This window comes from Helianthus annuus, chromosome 15 (genome assembly GCF_002127325.2).
Source record: "Helianthus annuus cultivar XRQ/B chromosome 15, HanXRQr2.0-SUNRISE, whole genome shotgun sequence".
In the NCBI taxonomy this organism is placed as follows: Eukaryota; Viridiplantae; Streptophyta; class Magnoliopsida; order Asterales; family Asteraceae; genus Helianthus; species Helianthus annuus.
The window spans coordinates 1427520-1447631 of NC_035447.2; the positions used below are offsets into that span (position 1 = coordinate 1427520).

General features: G+C 37.4%; 3 protein-coding genes across 4 annotated transcripts; all 3 read right to left on the minus strand.

Annotated features, from left to right (window-relative positions):
- Positions 1-593: 593 nt before the first annotated feature.
- Positions 594-6355, minus strand: LOC110909839 (solute carrier family 40 member 2). 2 transcript variants are annotated; one of them, XM_035984069.1, is made up of 9 exons: positions 6153-6355; positions 5326-5476; positions 3244-3440; positions 2574-2926; positions 2444-2480; positions 1622-1793; positions 1375-1512; positions 1189-1299; positions 594-809 (listed from the first exon to the last, which is right to left on the minus strand). In XM_035984069.1, exons 1-9 carry the CDS (start codon positions 6272-6274, stop codon positions 681-683), a joined length of 1410 nt encoding a protein of 469 aa, XP_035839962.1. In that variant the 5' UTR covers positions 6275-6355; the 3' UTR covers positions 594-680. The 2 variants fall into 2 exon arrangements, with proteins under 2 accessions (XP_035839962.1, XP_022010277.1); XM_022154585.2 differs by having other exon boundaries at positions 2444-2926.
- A 169-nt stretch (positions 6356-6524) lies between these two features.
- LOC110909844 lies at positions 6525-8781 on the minus strand. The gene is made up of 3 exons (XM_022154586.2): positions 8246-8781; positions 7571-8159; positions 6525-6539 (listed from the first exon to the last, which is right to left on the minus strand). Exons 1-3 carry the CDS (start codon positions 8779-8781, stop codon positions 6525-6527), a joined length of 1140 nt encoding a protein of 379 aa, XP_022010278.2.
- Positions 8782-10588: 1807 nt separating this feature from the next.
- Positions 10589-12082, minus strand: LOC110909845. Its single transcript, XM_022154588.2, has 2 exons — positions 11897-12082; positions 10589-11812 (listed from the first exon to the last, which is right to left on the minus strand). Exons 1-2 carry the CDS (start codon positions 12066-12068, stop codon positions 10647-10649), a joined length of 1338 nt encoding a protein of 445 aa, XP_022010280.1. The 5' UTR covers positions 12069-12082; the 3' UTR covers positions 10589-10646.
- Positions 12083-20112: the final 8030 nt, after the last annotated feature.

Genomic DNA, 20112 nt, shown 5'->3' on the forward strand with positions numbered 1-20112 from the left:
GTTGGAAATTGGGAAATCGAATATAGGTTTAGTTTTATTCTATGCACCAAATGATTTTTTTTTATTTTTTTATTTTAAATTCAGATATCCATTCCGTATCCGAAATTTGAGATACGGATATTAATATTCACTATCGAAATTTTCGGATATCCGAAAACCGAATAATCCGATCTTGAACACCCCTAAGGGGTGCAGGCTTTAAAGGCCCAATGTCTATGTGGCACTAACATGATATCTTAACTAGTACGGGGCTTTATTCCACAACACCGTTGTGACCCCTAATTGTCCCAACTGATACAACCCAATTTCTGTGAACTTGAGGTCGTAGATCCCCCCCCCCCCCCCCCACACACACACACACACACGCAAAAATGTAGATCACTCATACTCATTCGTATTTGTTAATTGATTTACCGATTACCTGGATTAATACTCATTTGTAAATGCACCAAATAGAATTATTGGTATAGTTATACATGTGATAGCTATCATTGATTGACATAATCATTAGACGTTTAATGAGACTTAGCGTACGTATACCATATGTTATTGACTTGATTGTACCATATGTGAAATTTAACTGATACGATAAATGACATTAAAAACTATAAAATATATAAATTCTCCTGCTTTTAATTAAGTTGGAATTTATGTTACAAGGTTAAAAAAATCACAAATAATTATGAAACATAACTAAACAACTTCTCAAAGTGAAAGAGATGTTTCCGAACTCGATATATATGTATGCTATACATAACCGCCGCTATCGTCACCAACCCGAACGAAACCAATATCAACTTCCAGAAATCCTAACAACACAAAAGAGATGAATATAGACATAAAAGTGTTTGGACTTTGGAGGGTCAATCAACAAGATCCAGCCCGTTTCAACCCACATAATAAAATGACCCAAATTTCGGGTTACATATAAAGTTGAAAGAATTACATGGATAGCCCATTAGCCCGTGTAGTATACTTGGTTGTTGATTTGATTCCTATGTATGGGAAATTACGGTTTTGGTCCTCACTGTTTGCTCACAGGTAACACGATTGGTCTTTTTTGGTAACACGCGTTATTAAAAATACGTTGGATTCGTGTGAATTGACCTTTGTGCCCTTTAACTTTAAAAATAAAATAAATAACCCTAACACATAATGCCACTTATAATATAAAGTTGTAAAGATCACCTGAGGGTTGGATATGATCAATCCCATGATGTATGTCATCAAGTCCCAGAAAGACTGAACCGAGTTTTGTACGCCACCAACGACAGCTCTATCGGATTCGGGAACTTGATCCTGTATCAGAATTGAAGCTAACAGTAGAATCTAGAATCTAGAATTGTTTCAACGAATTTCGGGCTTTCATATCACCTGCATTTGTTGAATGACCGATAGATCGAACATCCATAGCCCCAAACGTGACACTGCTACTCCGGACATCAAAAAATAAGCCGATGTCATGTTGTTTTTAACCCATATTGAGCCAACACAGATCAAGAGGCAAGTCCACTGCATATAAACAACATATTTTTTTTAAGAAAACAAGACTACCTGTTCAAACTACCTTTTTTTCAGTTACCAATAGTTGGTAAGTTTTGTTTAAACTTTTCACACATACCTGTGACCAGATTGACCAAAGGCCCGTTCTAAGGGTTGATATTCGATTCTCCATGAAAGGATACACAAACGTGGCTGAGATACCCATTATCGAGCTTATTCCCCTTCCCGTACCAATTATGTATGCTGGTATTCCGTCCCATTCCAATGTCGCAGTCATCAAAGTCCCAAAACTGTCACAAAAATAACTAACTAAATCTAGCATGGAAAAAAGTACTACTTTGTTATCCATTGCAAACAACCTATTATTTTTGCAAAAACTGTAAGGGTGATATTATACATTTCTTTTTTTACAAAGATTTTTTTTTAAATCATAATATAATTTAGCATATCATGAACCAGAGACGATTACAAACTAATGACAGGTAGACGAGCAACAAGTTGTGCCGCTACCCCCTTCTGAATAGCAAACCCTACCCTGCTAAACACAAAATTCTGCCCCTTAACATGCGCGGTGTTACTGCTTAACACCTGCTGAACCCGCTTGAGGAACCGCACCGCGTCAGGGGCGAGAGCGCCAAAGGTATTGAAAGCGAACGGGACGAACACGTGCTGATTCTCGATGCAAGCTTTTTCGTGCTTAGCTACTTTGGCCGCCTCTTCCTTGATTACCGCCTGTCCCGCCACAATTTCAACCCACTAGGCCGTTAACTTATAGCGAGGTTGGAAGTCACCAAAAGTGTATTTTTGTTCCTTAAAACCACTTAAATTGTTATTTGAACATTATATTACTACTATAAAAGTTATATTTTTGTAACATTTAACATATTAACTATTTATAAAATTGGCCAAAGAACTTGAAACATACGATCAAGAACCGCACCTGAGGACCGTAAAATAGAGTATAGCTAAAGATAGTCCTGCGAGAACAACATCTTGTTGAAGGTACACTCGCCACGCATGAATAAACGGACTTTCAGACACCCTTTTAACAAATTTTCTAACCAAACTACCCGAAGAAACACAATCTGAAGAATCATGATGTCGGTCAGTTTGTTCCTGAGAAGTAGAAGGAGCTTGTTCTTGATTATCTGGTTTGGTTTTGAACTGTAGTTCCCGTTTTCGGCTTCTTTCTTGTAGAGCTGGGATCCCTTTGTATACAGAGTTTAGAAACCAGTACTGCAAGAAAACCGAAAGTATGTTCCAGATTGCTAAACCGACAGCCGATGCAACCATTGAGATAAAACTGATGATGAATCCTGTTACGACTGGCGCGAATAAGGTGCTTATTAGATCGATTCTTCGGATTCTTGAATTCAACTTTGTTAGCATGTTTGAAGAGTGCCCTTCTGATATAACAACCACCCTGTCATTATTTTGAAATCTTTGTCACTCTTGACTTGACTAGAATCATATATGAAGGTTTGAATGGGATGGTTTGACCTCAAAAGTCAAACTACTTATATGTAGTGAAGCTAATAGTTTGACTATGAGGTCAAACACAAAAACTAACTGTTGACATATTTCTATATTAAAACAGCAACCAAATGCTTGTACATGTTAAACAAATTAGATCAATCTATGGAGGTTCTAACGTGACAGATGGACCTCAAAAGTCAAACTAGCTATCTAGAATCATGTTCTACAAGCTTAAAAGTCAAACAGACTAGAGAGTAAATGTACCATTCTCTTTCAATCAAGATGGTCCCTGCAAGACTTGAAAGAACTGCTACAGCTCCGGAGAGATTGGTCAGCACAATGAGCAAAGTAAATGTATTGGCGTTGGTGACCCGCATGTCCGGAGAGATTAAAAGTCCGACCACCGTGACACCCGCAACGATAAAGGAGAGGTTTTGTGTTAACAGCCAAACTCTTAGAACCTATCAAATATAGAGTTAAGTTCTTGTAAAAATAAAGTAAACGTACGAATTGGGGGAAAAAGCAAAAAGTGGCGGTGTCATTTTGGTAATTATCAGCAACTTCAAAATTACTCTAGTAGAGTAATTTTGAGCTTCTATAGAGTAATTTTGTAAATGTTCATGTAGAGTAATTTTAGTCGTGTAGGGTAATTATCAAAATTGTAGGGTAATTATCAAAATTACACAACCCCCCCACCCCCCAAAAACCTAAAAAAACCTAAACCATTGTAAATGTTCATGTAGAGTAATTTTGGTCGTGTAGGGTAATTATCAAAACTGTAGGGTAATTATCAAAATTACACTAACCCCCACCCCCACCCCCCACCCCCACAAAAAAAACCTAAAAAAACCTAAATCATTGTAAATGTTCATGTAGAGTAATTTTGGTCGTGTAGGGTAATTATCAAAGCTGTATGGTAATTATCAAAATTACACTAACCCCCCCCCTCCCACACCCCAAAAACCTAAACCACCCCCCCCCCCCCCAACTAAAAGCTAAAAACTAAACCATAAAGCTAAACCCCATAACTAAATGCTAACAAAATTACTCTACAAGACATTTTCCAAAATTACTCTACTAGAATAATTTGATAATTACCATACATTTCCTAAAATTACTCTACAGATGCTCAAAATAACTCTACAAATGTTCAAAATTACTCTACAAGACACTTTTTGCTTTTTCCCCAGTAATATTGAAGTTGCTAATAATTATCAAAATGTCACCGCCACTTTTTTGCTTTTTCCCCCGATTCGTACGTTAATTTTATTTCTATTTGATCCTTTACAATAAAATATAACAATCTGAATATCATGATTTACACTTTGGGCTCATAAAGAGAGCCAATTCGGCTCCTTTAACTAACCAAGATAGGCTTGAATGGGATCAATGTTGAAACCTATATTTACCAAGATTAAATTAAGCTCGCACCTTAAGCGAGCTTAATAACATGAGCCTAACTCTTTTTAGATTGTCACACTACAAACTGAACCCGAGCCTACTATACATTAACAAGTTCAATCCTGATTTGGCCCAAATAAACATGAAGAATTTTAACAACAAATAAGAATTTAGAGAATATGATGTAGAAACTAAGTGGTTTTCACATGCATACAAATAGATAGAGGAGTAGGTGGTATCATGTCCACCAGTACACCTCATGTTTCTGGCCTTGACTTAAAAAATATATAGTTGTTGTTAACTTTCATAGTTCATACAATCTTTTGTACAAACTAGCCAGGGGCGGATCCAGGGGTTTTTAGGGGTTCCTAGGAACCCCCTCGGTTCTAGAAAAAATGAACAAAACTAGAGAAACTTTGTATAATTTGGAAAAAAATAAGTGAAAATCTATCAAAAGGAACCCCTTGGAAAAGGTTTCTAGATCCGCCACTGAAACTAGCTAATGTTATTCTGACAGCATGTTCATAATTTGGTATAATATTACCCTTGGTACATAATATATATAAATAGGGAGGTGGTGTTGAGTTTATTTTAATTTCATGTTATTTTTTTGTATATATTGGTTAATTTAGGGGATATATATATATGGTTGGAAAGTGTTAGCCGGTCCTAGTACTATGTTCTCCAAGCTTGACTAATATTAGAATGTTGGGTTAGCTCTGCCTTTAAGTGATAGGGGCCGGGTGCGGGGAACTGCTGTCTTAGTTGGTTGAGGAGTGACCAACCCGGAGTTTATTTTCTATTATAGTTATTATCATTTATTTTTAAGTTTGTTAGTCACTGTTATATCTATAGCCTGAATATGAGGATGGTTATTGACGTTTTATGATTATCTAACTATCTTGTAATTCAACTATAAACAAACAAGTATAGAGAAGATTAAACCTTTGGATATGTGGAGTTGTCTATCCATTGGCCTACTAGGGGGCCAAATAAGGCGGTCGTTGCTGACTCGACCACGCCATAGGCTGCAGCCATAAGCAAAGAATCTGGCCAAACATTTATCATGTACAACCCGACCGAAAAATCCCATGTCCTATATATTTAAATTCATAAAAACATGTTACATATTTTAACTTAAATGAAGAAAAGGTCATACTTTCAAATCAATAAAATTGGATTAATAGGTACATCCATGCCAAAACTTAATGAACATAACCAAGAAACTTTAAGAAAAGTTCACATACTCTAACTAAATGCTAGGACATGATAAACTTATCAAAAATATTTATGCATAATTTTGATTTTAGGGTTTAGAAAGCCTTTGAACTAACTCATAGGTTTTCAAATCATATAAACCCTATATAGAACATGTTAGGCTGTGATATCATTATATCAAAATTTGGAAGGTTTTGATGAAATATAGATTCTTATATATATGTCTATGCACAAAACCATATATATGAATGAAGAGTAAGGTTAACATACAAAAAGCCTTATCATACATCACGTAGGAGACAATGGTAACCGTTGGATCAGGGGTATAATCACGCATGGGACCACATAATCACGCATGGGACCACATAATCACGCATGAGACTATAATCACGCACGTTCTATGATAATAACGCACGTTATATTTTTTGTCATGTATGTTAATGTAGGTTAAGCCCTGAAGTACATTATACTTTCTCTATGAATGAATGTATAAATACATACATACATATATACATGTGTGTGTATAGAGAGAGAGAGAGAGAGAGAGGAGACACCTGGCACCCCATCGGGATAAGAAGTGGCCAATATACAGAGAAACTAGAAGAGAGGTAGGGACAGGATCTTGATGTTGGTCGTGGTGTTCATCTTCCAATCTTACATAATGCCCCTCCTCCATCTCTTTCTCTTTGTCTCTCTCTCTCTATATATATATATATGTATATGTATAATGTGTGTGTATGTATTTAGTGTATATCTTCTCTTCCACCTTTGATCCGATCCATAAGAAAGTTTGCATGGACATATATTAGAGGTTGAGAGAGGATGATTTGAAATGACTTGTATACCCCTGCAGATGTTGCCAAATGAAACATGACATGGTAGTCGGTACAATTATTCTGTGGGTTTCTATAGTTTAATTTAGGAGGTTACATGGTGGGTTTCTATAGTTTAATTAGGATTAAGAGGTTACATGTTACAAAATATTTAGTAAATACAAAGTTATAATTTATACATGTTAGTTATATTATAACTTTTTAGTTTACCTTTAATTTAACTAATAAAAATATTTTAGGCTGGGACTATCCGGACACCTCCTGCGCCTATTTTCACACTTTTTGAAATCTAGACGCCTCGTATAGCTCTATACGAGGCGTACATGCACTGAATTCGATGGGGTCTCAGAGGGTGTCAGGCACGTTGTTTAAGGAACCCTATACGCAGGGTATAGGGCTATACGAGGCGTCCATGTTTGGTTTTTTTTTGGCTGAAATGAGGGGTGTTTTGGTGGGTTTTGGTATGGTTTTTTGGATAGTTTTTGAAGATGTGTTTTTTTGTTGAATTTTTTTTTGGTTTTAAAAAAAGTTTTTTTTCTTTTTTACACTATAAAAAGTTTTTGTTTTTTAAAAATTAACTATTTGCCTTTAAAAATCGTTCTTTTTTGGTTTTTAAAAAAGTTTTGTTTTTTTTTTTTTTACACTATAAAAAGTTTAAAAAAGTTTTTGTTTTATATCGATTAAATCAACTATTTTAAAAATCGGCTCTTTAAATATATTATATTGATTAAATATTATATTGTTTTTAACATTTTACTTTTTTAAATATTATTCTTTCGATTAAAATTTTATTTCTTTCAAATATTGTATCCGTATTATATTCAGGGGGTTATATTGTTTCCGTATTACCTAAATTTAAGACAACAATCATTAAGTAACCGAATAACTGAAAACAAACATAAATATGACATATATAAGATAACTGTTTACATCCATAACAAAAATATATAAGATAAGTTTGTACATCCATAATAACAATAAAAACAACAACAGGTCTATGCATCCAAATCCGAATCTGAATCCTGATGCTGCTGCTGCGGCTGGTGCTCCTGATGTTGTGCTCGAACCGGTGGAAGCGGTATCGGGGGTAATCCCTCTCTCTCTCTCCTATCCTGCTCCGCCCGTACCAGCCAACCTACCAAATCGTCGAGCCTGTCAAGCCTGGCTCGTACATCCGGATGTAGCGCAACTCCTGGGGCACGACCTCGAATAACGTGACGTGGAAACTGAGGTGCCCCGGCAGGTGGCGGTGGCTGTGGCTCCGCTGCACCGTCTAGATCCTCCGGAGGGTCCTCCACGGGCACTACATCAGCAGGATCTGCAGGAGGATGAACGGGCTCGAAATGCTCTGGTAAGGCCTGCTCTGTCCATACGCCCCCTTCGCGGTTTTTAAACCGCGGGCCAACGGGGAACCTCTTGATAACCCTCATCCCCCATAGCGACTGCATACCCATCCGCGTCGGCATGATGGCCGGCGTCCGTAGATGTGGGTCCTGGTGTGGTACGAGGCCCAATGAACGGGCAATGACGGTCACGTACGCCCCGCCATACAAAAATCCGCGCTCCTGCCGGTGATGGCCGGAGGCAAAGTACTGGGCTAGACCGTGTGCTAGCGCGCACGGCCTCCTATACAACAAACAGTAAAGGAAAAAAAGATCTGTGGTCGTACACCACTCACGGCTGTAGCCGCGCGCTGAAATAGAAGTGGCGAGCAAATGGTGCAGATACCTGCAGATAGTGTTAGCGAAATACAAAAACAGAGATTAATAAACAGTGCATATAATCACAATAATTGCAATAATAAACGTACATACCTGTATAGTGGGTCCCTAACAAACGACACCCTCCCCTTCGACTTTTCGTGCTCCCAATGATCCGCCCCCGCAATCACCTGCCAAAACCCTACAAGAGTGGGTTTTTCAACCACCACTAGCCCCGCTGTGTAAATCTCAGTCTCGATCTCCTCCTGCATGTATAAACCACAATGCACCGCAAACTGTGCTAGCGTCATCGAACGCATAACGCCAGCAAGCCTGAAAGAAACCTCAGGCGGATGGGGAGCACCTGGGTACGGAAGCGGCACTGGCTCCCCAGGAGGGTGAAATGTGAATGACGAAAGGAACTCGACCAGCAGCTCCCTGTAGGTCGGCGTGTGCGCCAAATCAAAAAGACGATGCCACGGCGAATCGATAGGTATAAACCGACGCACTCTCGGCGTCTCAGCAATCTCCTCCATCGCATCCCAGTCGATCGATGCATGCGATCCAACGTGCATCCTCCTAAGCTTCTGGCAATGACGGGCGGCGTCAGTGCCGTCGGGAAACTCAAGATATGGATGCCCCTGCAGCATATCCACAGGCGGTCGCTGTCTCCGTCGTGGACCCTGCTGAACCGGCTCTATGTGAATGTCATCGCCCGGTATCAGATCGTCCTCCATAATAAATACTGTATACGTATACAAACAATAATAAATAAAACAATAATAAATAAATAAATAAATAATAATAATAATAATAATATAATAATAATATAATAATAATTAATAAATAATAAATAACAATAATAATAATAATGTTTTTAATAATAATAATTAATAAATAATAATAATAATAATAATAATAATATTTAATAACAATAATAATATTAATAATAATAATAATATAATAATAATATAATAATAATTAATAAATAATAAATAACAATAATAATAATGTTTTAATAATAATAATTAATAAATAATAATAATAATAATATTTAATAACAATAATAATATTAATAATAATAATAATGATATAATAATAATATAATAATAATATAATAATAATTAATAAATAATAAATAAAAATAATAATAATGTTTTTAATAATAATAATTAATAAATAATAATAATAATATAATAATTAATAAATAATAACAATAATAATAATTAATAATAATAATAATAACAATAAACAATAATAACAATAATAATAAAAAAAAATCAGACCCTCGTATAGCCCTCGTATAGCGCTATACTCGGCGTCCTGTTCTACAAGTTCATCATCATCATCATACTAAAACCCCCAAAACCCAACAAAATTCAAATTCAGGGCAAACCTACGGTCTAAAGGCATAAACGAGACAAAAATACTTAACTACAGGATGAAATACGTACCGGTGATGCTTCGATTCTTCAAAAATACGGTTGAAAATACGTCCGACGCGTATAGATCAAGCAGCAGCGTATGTGTGTGTTTTTTGTTTGGGTGTATGATCTGTGTCGTCTAGGCCCCCCCCCCTGTGTTATACGAAGCCTAGACGCCTCGTATAGATCTATACGAAGCGTCTATTCTTTTTGTTAAATGACCATTATGCCCCTGTTTAGCCCTCCGTATAGCCTTTTTTCAGGGGCAAAATGGTAATTAACCAAACCAAAAAGATATTTCTGGAATGGTTAATTACCATTTTGCCCCTGAAAAAAGGCTATACGGAGGGCTACACAGGGGCAAAATGGTCATTTAATAATACATTTTAATAATTAAAAAAGAAAAAGGTGATAAAGTAACCGCCTCATTTGTACTCCTCGTACAGACCTGTACGAATCGTACAGGCTTGAAATTACCTTTGAGCCCCTGCTAAATGGCTATACTGGGGTCTAAACAGGGGTAAAATAGTAATTAACCAAAAATATTTTCAAAATTCAAATTTTAAAGAAAAGAATTGTTACCGCTCAAATAGACGCCTCGTACAGGTCTATACGAAGCGTCCATTTTCAAAAAATTCAAATTTTGAAATTCAGATATTCAAAATTTGAATTTTCAAAAACCCGCTCTGATAGACGCTCAGTATAGCCCTATACGAGGCGTCTGGTTTAAGTGAAATTACTTTTTAGCCCCTGAAATAAGCCTAGATTGGGGGCATATCAGGGGCTAAATGGTCTTTTGTACAACAATATACGAGGGGTCTAGTTCTGTACGAGTCGTACAGTTGTATTTTTTGTAGAAAATTATAGAAAAACACTATTAATTACCAAAAAATACTATTAATTAAAAAAAATAGTATTAATAACAAAAAAATACTATTAATTACAAAAAAATAGTATTAATTACAAAAAAACACTATTAATTACAAAAAAATAGTATTAATTACAAAAAAAAATACTATTAATTACAATAAAATACTATTAATTAAAATAAAATTCTATTAATTACAATAAAATACTATTAATTACAAAAATCATTCTTCCGTGTAACTATCTATGTAATTAAGACTGGGGTTTGATCTTGGCCGAGGATTCATTATCGATGTATACCATTCTAGACGTGGCAAGTACATATCTTCCCATTGTTCTGTATGGGGTCTTCGGTGGGTCAACCATAGCCCGTGTGCTGGTGGTATAGGATAATCCCCTTCCAGCTTAACATGTATGAAGTGGTTCTCGTTAACATGTGTAAGCGTTATGAATAATGGTTGTTGATTAGCCGGAGGACTTAGTATTGGGAAGTAAGTGGAACTCGCACCCATGGTTGTCGTTAACAGGTGCACCCCGATACCGTACGTTTGTGCAATAAGAAGTCCTGCAAAGGGGAAGTCCATCCAGTGATTCTCCCCACAACCGGCCACTGAATCCCAAATTAGGCCCTGACGATGCGTGTGAAAATAACCATCAGCCCATGCTTCAAATATTGGGAACCAGATCGATTCGTTCTGATCCATTTCTTGGACAAGGTCCCTCCTAATAAGCCCCCATGAACTCTGATCCATCCCTAAGCCCACAGCCACAGACCGAAACCCACAATGACCGTCCGGCATCACATCTCGTATGCACGAGACGTACGGATGGAACACTGGCGGAATGTCAGACTTAAACCGTTCGATGATTCCCACGTACTCGTCCCCAATGATTAAAGGAAAACCGTGATCATCTCGTGTCTCTTTCTTCTTAGAACTCTTTGAACGGCTTAGGGTCGCTTTGGGTTTTTGGGACCTTATAACCGACTGTTGTGAGGCCTGAGACGGAACGTACGAGCTGTGGCGAGGTTTATCGTACTTACTTTGTCGTGAACCTTCAAAGCACGTGTTTGCATCACCGAAGGAGCTTCTCCTCAATTCTTCATCTATACGAGAGGCCTCGTCCAACCTTTCTTGTACCTGCTTTGTTGTTGGTCGGCCACGAGTATTTTGTTGGACAACCGGTGGTTTCTTGGTAGATTTCGTTGGAGTCAACACCGCTTTAATCTTTGAAAGCAGGCTTTTTTGCTGAGCTGGGGGGTGCGACTGTAATTGTTGTCTAACAACATCTAGCTCTTCGACCACGTCAAGTGAGTCGTCTATCAATTTACAACTTTGGAAGTTAAGTTTCCGCCAGAAGACGTCTATGTCTTCGAGTTGAATCGGACGCTCTGCACGGTTAAAAACAATATTGTTTAAGTAAAATGAAAAAAGGAAATATATCACACAAGTGTTGTACGTTCAACAATTATTACCTTCACGCATGTACTTTTCTATCCTACAAGCACAGGGCAACCCACAGCTGTGCCACATTTGGCAACCACATGATGAATTAAAGCGCTCCAAGACATCTAGCCTCCTAATTGCCTCTCCATGCAACAAGTCAAGGGCTTTGTGGGATACTTTTCCAAGTAGGTGTTGAAACATCGGGTGTTTGTGGTGTTTCATTGTTTTTTCGATGCTTTCTCGAAAAGTCTTCCTTATTTCACCGAACTGTGTCTCAACTATATCCCGGACACAACCAACTATACGGTCCAGCGAGCTCCTATCTTCGACGTATCTCTTTAAGTTGGCATGTTGGCTCTCAACTCTGTTTGTAGTACGATTACCAAAGTTGCGCCTCTTATCAGTCCACGCAAAGACAAACATCTCCTTATAGTCTTTTAGCCAGTTATCGTACACGTATTTGAAGACTCCTAAAAAGTAAAAATAATTTAATAAAATTTGCATAGGTGAGTCGTATGTTATTAGAAAAACTTACTAGAACGTTTGCACTCCACAAGTCGCTTTCGCATGTTGCGCAAGTGGTAGTCGTAGATGGGTATGGATGGAGACTCAATCAATGTCCCCCAGAATGACATAAATTTCTTCCAGTCGTCCTCTGTGAAGGCACCCTTGCAGTGCTTCATAACATTCTGTTGTATGTGCCACCTGCAAAGAAGCCTGGAGGCGTCTGGAAATACTTTAGCACACGCGCCCATAAGGGCTAGGTCTCTATCCGTTAAAATCACACGTGGCTCCATACATTCATCCAACATTGCCTTAACCCTCTCAAGCACCCACACAAAGTTATCACCCCGTTCTTTACTAACAACGGCATGCGAAACGATTTGTTGGTAGGCGTCATACCAACAATCTGGATAAAGGGCATATTGTATATGTTTGTCTTGTACGTTGCATCGATCATCATGACGTGGGGGAATGCACGCCACATGACTCTCGAGTCCTGATGAAGAAAGAAGATCTCTGTTACGATCTCTGTTCCGGGTTCTTCCCGTGTCTCGTAAATAAAGTCGTTGTTCATCAGCACATTTTCTAGTGACTGCATGGGAGTCAATCCTTGTCTTTGTTCGGCTCTAATCTTCGCTACAACGTTTTGAACGTCTTTCTGAACATGAAACCTGTCGGGGTCCTGCTTCCTTATCGTTTGAAATATTTTGCGCGGCTCCATGTTTTGAGCTGTCAGCTGCTCGATCAGTTTCATTTCGCTTGGAGTAAACCTTCGCACAAACGCGTGGGCCGACAGGTCCTCACAAAGTTCGTGGTTATGTTCAATTGTTCCGTCTTTTATCTCCCAGGTTTCATACGGGTGGTTTCGAACAGCTAGCAGGTAAAACGGGCAACCGGTTTTTTTGCTTCCAGCTTTTCTAAGTGTTGCTGTACTCTGGTGCTCACCACCACGATCACATTCAAGCCATACCCTCCCGGTTCTTCCCCCGATTTTCTTTGATCGACGGGTGACAATAACGAAACCATCCGCATTTGCTATTTCTTGTATCCGTTTCTTTAGTTCATCTAAGGAGTTGAAAACCTGTAACATCGACAATATTAATAATAATAATAATAATAATAATAATAATAATATAATAATAATAATAATATAATAATAATAATAATAATAATATAATAATAATAATAATAATAATAAAAATAATAATAATAAAAATATTAATAATAAAATAGTAATTTATACCGTCTTTTTTAAGTACAGACTGTCCAGAATCGGAGGTGCTTCACCACCATATCTACCATATCCACCATAACCACCATATCCTCCAACGTCCGAATTGTTTTGATGAACATAAGGAGTGCCCGGGGAAATGAATTGCTGATGATCACCGTCTCCTCCGTATCCACCGTATCCCCCGTATCCACCGTATCCACCATATCCACTGTCTCCTCCGTATCCACCGTCTCCTCCGTATCCACCGTCTCCTCCGTATCCACGGTTTCCTCCGTATCCACCGTCTCCTCCGTATCCACCGTCTCCTCCGTATCCACCGTCTCCTCCGTATCCACCGTCTCCTCCGTATCCACCGTCTCCTCCGTATCCACTAGCATGGTATGAGTCATCTACAGGGGCTGTTTCATCAACAGGAGGATGCTTGTTCAAATCTAGAAACGGGCTGTTTTGTTTTCCTTGTATACTAGACACAACCTCCTCTTGCTCATTAGAATCGGGAACGCCAGACTCCTCCAAAATAGACAACCGTATCATCATTAGTAAATAATAAACTAAAACAACAAGCAATTAAAACATTTACGCTAATAACTGTTACCGGAACGCCTTCGTGCCCCCACTTTTCGCTAGAATACTGCCCGAAGATATAGTTGCCGTCCCAATATGATGACATTTCAACACTCCGGGATGATAATAACGCAAAGACAAATAAAAGAAGAAACAGAATGTGAGTGTTTGTTTGTTGAATGCTCGGATGTGGACCAAGAACGCACTGTAGGTTGCATTTTATGTGAGTTAAAGACGCCTCGTATAGGTCTTTACTCCCCGTATGCCTTTAAGTCATGTCGGGCATAGTCTCATCATAGTCAAATCGGTCAGTCCAAGACGCCTCGTATAGACCTATACGAGGCGTCTAAGTACCTTCGTATTGACCCTTCGTACAGGGCTAGACTCCCCGTATAAGTTGACTGATGTGACGTTGTACGAGGTGCATAAGCTGTCGGGAAAAGCAAACCTATACGCCTCGTATAGGTCTATACGAGGCGTCTAGAAGGGTGTGGATTTAGGGAATAAGGTGTCTAAATATGTACACCCATATTTTATAAAGAACACTATGTTACTACTACTAAACAAATGAGTATCGATGACAACAAAATACTAATAAAATTAAATGGCAAGCCAAAGAACATTTTGGCAATCGTTATCATCAAATATATGTTCCAAGTCAAACCGATAATAACCTGGATCAAACTGACAATTACGGTCGAACACATGGTGTGGGAAAGTTCGTCGTTTTAGGAGAATATGTTATTGACAGAAGATCCATCGGTAATGTAGGATAAGATCTTGGATAGGATTCTCGTTTAGTCTTTTTTGGTGTTTGTTTTTTTTTTTTTGAACGGCCAACAGAAATTTATTTATAAATACTAGCAAGGTGCTATCCACCACAATTATAAAACATCAACCAGATGTTACACCAAACATTACGACAATCAACTAACTACCGATTGGTAATAATATCAATAAATTGCATTGATAACCTACAATAAATGTGTAGTGGACCGATCGGTATTCGATATTCTAAGAAAATAGAGAGGGAACTGAAAGAAATTAGGGAAGGAGTTTTGGGACGATTTTCTGCATATCTCATTAAAACATCAAAAGCTCCTATTTAAGGATATTACAAAACAAGGAAATGTAAAGAACATGGACAGTACGTGGGTTTCATGGCATCCCATGATTCCCTTTATTCCAGCCACTCACAAATAAAAAGAAAACAAATAAAGTACTAGAACTTGATAAATTGCTTGTGTCCCCACTACCAACTCACGTGCTATATGAAGCTTCTGTTGACTCGTTGGAGAGTGTTGACCTGCATCCGGTACACATCAAAATGGCAACTCAACATCAACATAACTATGATTGCTTTCATTTGTCCCTCAGCCAAACCTCCCTATTTAATGCTTGATCTTTGTTTATATGATTGTAAGTAATGTACTAAAATTCGTGCTATCAGAATTAAAATTTGACAAGGTCTTGGAATCCTTGTCTTTGTATGTGGTATCCTTGTTAATGCAAGGTAGATTACCCTAAAGTTGACAAATTGTGTGGTCTACAAAATTATGTTTATTGGAGTAATTTTACATTCCAGAATTTACAATTTATTATTTTCTAGGTAATTTAAATATCTTTAATATTATATTTTAAAAAAATAATAATAATTACCAAGGGAGATGCTAGTTAATACTTAAATGAACTAATCGGTAATCCATCGGAAAAGACGTCGTTCACGAAAAAGACGTCTCTGAACGATTGTATAAAAAGTGTTGGAGATTCATTTCTAATGAGTATCTTGGCAATCTGTCGCAAATCAGATTACCCATGGTTAATCACAGACGAATTTTCATCGACAACCACCTTTACCGATGGATTGTTACGGTATGTAGGTGATAGTTATCTGGTTTTACTATATCACTTAACAATTATAACTAATAATTTTTGTTCACAAGAGTCTTTAAACACGTGACGTTATTCATATGAGAGAAACTTAATTAAAAAAAAAAACAATTGGTGTACTTTAATTATATGTTTAAACAAAAAGAATCAAATTACATCATTTATCAACCAAACTTAACTACCATAAACAACTTAGATGGTCAGCATTAGAGAGAACACGAAGACTATATAAAGTAGTCTGCTTCAAGTATATAATATGTATAACAGTTATATTCAGTCATGTTGCATGCCATGCATGTAATGAAGTTGCCTATTTGTGTAGTTCCTAGTCAGATTTTGTATCTTGGTTGTGTATTAATTTATCCTACGATATGTGTATATATAAATGACGATTATTAAATAATTAGTATTTTGACCCGCCGCTGCAAATCGAAACTTAAAGTAACTCCAACTTATACCATCATATATAAGACCCTACTCGTTTTCGAATAAAATTTAAGTCAAGACGTAGACCAACTGAAAATGCACATGAAAATAAGCACGAAACGATTTATATTTGAGCAGACTCGTTACTGGGAAAATTTGTTGTGAATGATAATCAAAAAAGATCAAAAGAACTGAATTTCATTAATTTATTTCTTACTTCAAAACCTAGAAACAAGCCTTTATTTATAGGCATTACAAGAATAAATAAAAAGGAAATATTTAAATATAGAGACGATGTTGAGAATCCATTATTTTTCTAAACTATTTTTTTCTTTTTCTAACACTCCCCCTCAAGTTGAATTATGGGATTTCCAAAATTCAACTTGGCCATTTGGGTTTTGGCATTGGTTTTGATTTGGGTTTTTGGATTTCTGGTTTTTGGGTTTTTGGTTTTTGGGTTTTGAGCTTTTGGGTTTTGAGCTTTTGGGTTTTGAGTTTTTGGGTTTTGGGTTTTGGGTTTTGGTTTTTGGGTTTTGGTTTTGACTTTCTTTGAGCGGAAACATAATATTTTGACAGGAGCACTTCGCCTTTTTCAGTGCCACGTCCATCCACCCTGATCTTCAGCCTCAGATGTGCCTTCACTTTGAACACTAATTATTTCTTTAGAAGCATTACTGCCGCCATTCTTCTCATCGTTGTTGTTACCTATGGCAATGACAACCTTCCCCTCTTGATTCGGGTTCTTAGTTTTGTGGTTGTCACTCCACCAGTCAGGGAAACCCACGATTTTAAAGCACTGCTCTTTGGTGTGCCCCCTCATATCACAGTGACTACATTTCAGTTTGGATTTGTCGATTCGGGATGATGATTTTCCAGTGAAGTCTGACCGCCGCTGTCCTTTCGTGACTAACCCATGTCCATCGATTTCAGTGATTTCGCCAGTGACAAGCCCCGCTGCCATGCCGGACTGAGAAGTTTCAGAGATGGTACCAAGGATTCCTTGATGTGCCATCTCCTTCCTTACAGCCGCGTAGGCTTGCTCAACCGAGGGAAGAGGATCCCATCGAAGGATTTCTCTTTTGACTGGGTCAAATTTCCTGTCAAGAGCATTCAGAAATTGAAATAATTTTTGTTCAGACCTGATATTGTTATATGTTGCTATGTCAGCAGAGCAGGTCATTGGATTAGGATCCCTTCGATCTATTTCTCCCCAAATGCCTTGTAACTTGATCCAGAATTCTTCTAGGGCCGAGCCGTTTTGCTTGAATTCGTTTGCTTTGACGTGTAAATCGAAGGTTTGTAGTTTATCTTTCCCACTGCTATATGTAACCACCAATGCGTCCCACAACGCCTTCGCAGTGGGAAACTCTGTGAGGTTGCCGGCTAACCCTGGTTCAATGTTTTGTATGAGCCATGAGAACACGACTAGATCGTCCTGTTCCCACTGCTCGTATTGTTCATCTGACGGGTTTGGTGGGGCAGGTTTTCCTGTAATATGGCTCAACAGGTTCTTAGATTTCCCCCCTATAGCGACTCGAATCATTCGAGCCCATAGAGCGTAATTTTGACTATTCAGCTTGATACTGATCTTCAGGCTATCGGATAAGGTTTGTTTTTGTGTTTGAGGCTGGGTATTAAGATTGGTTCGAAGAAGATTCGCAAGTTGAATTGCGAGATCGTCATTGTTGGTACGGTTGTTTGAGCTATCGTCTCCGGACATGGCAACTGTGTAAGGGTTCGTAGAAGTATGCTCTTAAGGCGAAGAATGGTATCAAGGTTCGTTGGGTTGGGGTTCGTTGGATGAAAAAAAAGAACCTTCAAGATTAGGTTTTTTTTTAAAAAAAAATCACAAAAGGAAACTTTCCAACGAAATTATGGATACCGTATTTCTAAAAAAAAGAAAGTGGCCTATTAGGGTTTTGCAAGGAAGCGACTGAACAGAAAGTCGGTTGTTTTTATTTTTGTGCGGCTGAAAAAGAAGGTATACTGACAACCTAAGACTAAGACTATGACTAGCAATGACACATAGGTTGTCAATTGATTTTTTTTTGATAATTGGGTACGAAATTGAAACACTTTTCCAAACAGAATCTTTCCAAACAATATCAAATTTTCAAACACTTTTTTCAAACAATATTTTTTTTTTTTTTGACGGAAGCACCTTTTGACATGAAATAATTTATTTCAAACGAAAAAGAAAGAAAATAATAAACGCGAAGCAAACACAGACGACGGCAGAGACAGCGGAGCGGATTAAAGATGATGATGCTCTGTTTTTATGACCGACGGTAGAGTTTAAAGCGGCAGTGGAGTTTTGGAGTTGATCAGATTTTTTGGGGTTTGATTTTGTTGCCAGGTTCATGGGGTTTGAGATTGGATTTGGCTAGGATGAACAAACACACCAAGGATCAGAAACTCTGCTCTGATACCATGTTGTGAATGATAATCAAAAAAAGATCAAAAGAACTGAATTTCATTGATTTATTTCTTACTTCAAAACCTAGAAACAAGCCTTTATTTATAGGCATTACAAGAATAAATAAAAAGGAAATATTTAAATATAGAGACGATGTTGAGAATCCATTATTTTTCTAAACTATTTTTTTCTTTTTCTAACAAAATTTACGTCGACACGTAAACCAACTTTGATTTATAACGAAACGTACTTAAACTAATCATGTAAGAAAATAGTGTTTTTTTTACAATAAAGAAAGGTACCACGAAAAGTAACTTGAATTCATACCGCCTAGTGAAAACGTATTATATTTGACCCGACTCGTTTCTGAACAAAACGTAGACCAAGAAAAAACGTACATAATAATAATAAGCACGAAAACGTATTATATTTGACATACATGCATAAAAATAAGGACATAAAACTCGAGGGGGTAAAAATGAAATTTTGGAAAGCTTTTAGAAAGTTGAGAGGATGTAAGTGACAATGCTAAAAGTTTAAGGGTTAAATACAAAAAAAAAAGACAAAATAAAAAAAAATAAAAAAATAAAAATAAAACCATGGATGGCATTGTTGTGAATTTGGTAAAGAAAAACAACAACAAAATAGATTGTCTTGGATACTATTTTCTTTTGTTATAATGAGGAAGACGATGGCGGCGGCAGCGATAATAATAATGTTAATGGTTCCATAAATAAGGCTCCTATATAACGGTCCACTTGTGAGTCGGCTTCATGCTACGAAGCTGGTGCTAGCAAGTTAGTATGTCTGTTGGCTTAAAGCTCCTAGCATGTTTCGAATGATAGATCGAGTCGGTGTTCAGAGCCACTAAGCGCCATGCTCTTACCCTTTCGTCATGTTTACTCTCGAACCTTGATGACTTGATCCGTCCTTTTACTAGTCTACTCGACTACTATCAAAAATATATCTACTCGGCTACTCCTTCAGTGAAAAACTAGTTTCTAAATATCAAGTGGTCCATATTATGTGTATATATATTAAACTTGCTTGTTTAGTATCTTAAAATTATAAATATCATTTATTATAACAATAAGAGATTATAAAACGTTGTAGAAGATGAATTAATATTACTGAGATAGATATACTATCTCTATCATTAACCATTTGATTATCTTATTAAATATTTATTTGATTACTCAGGTCACAAACAA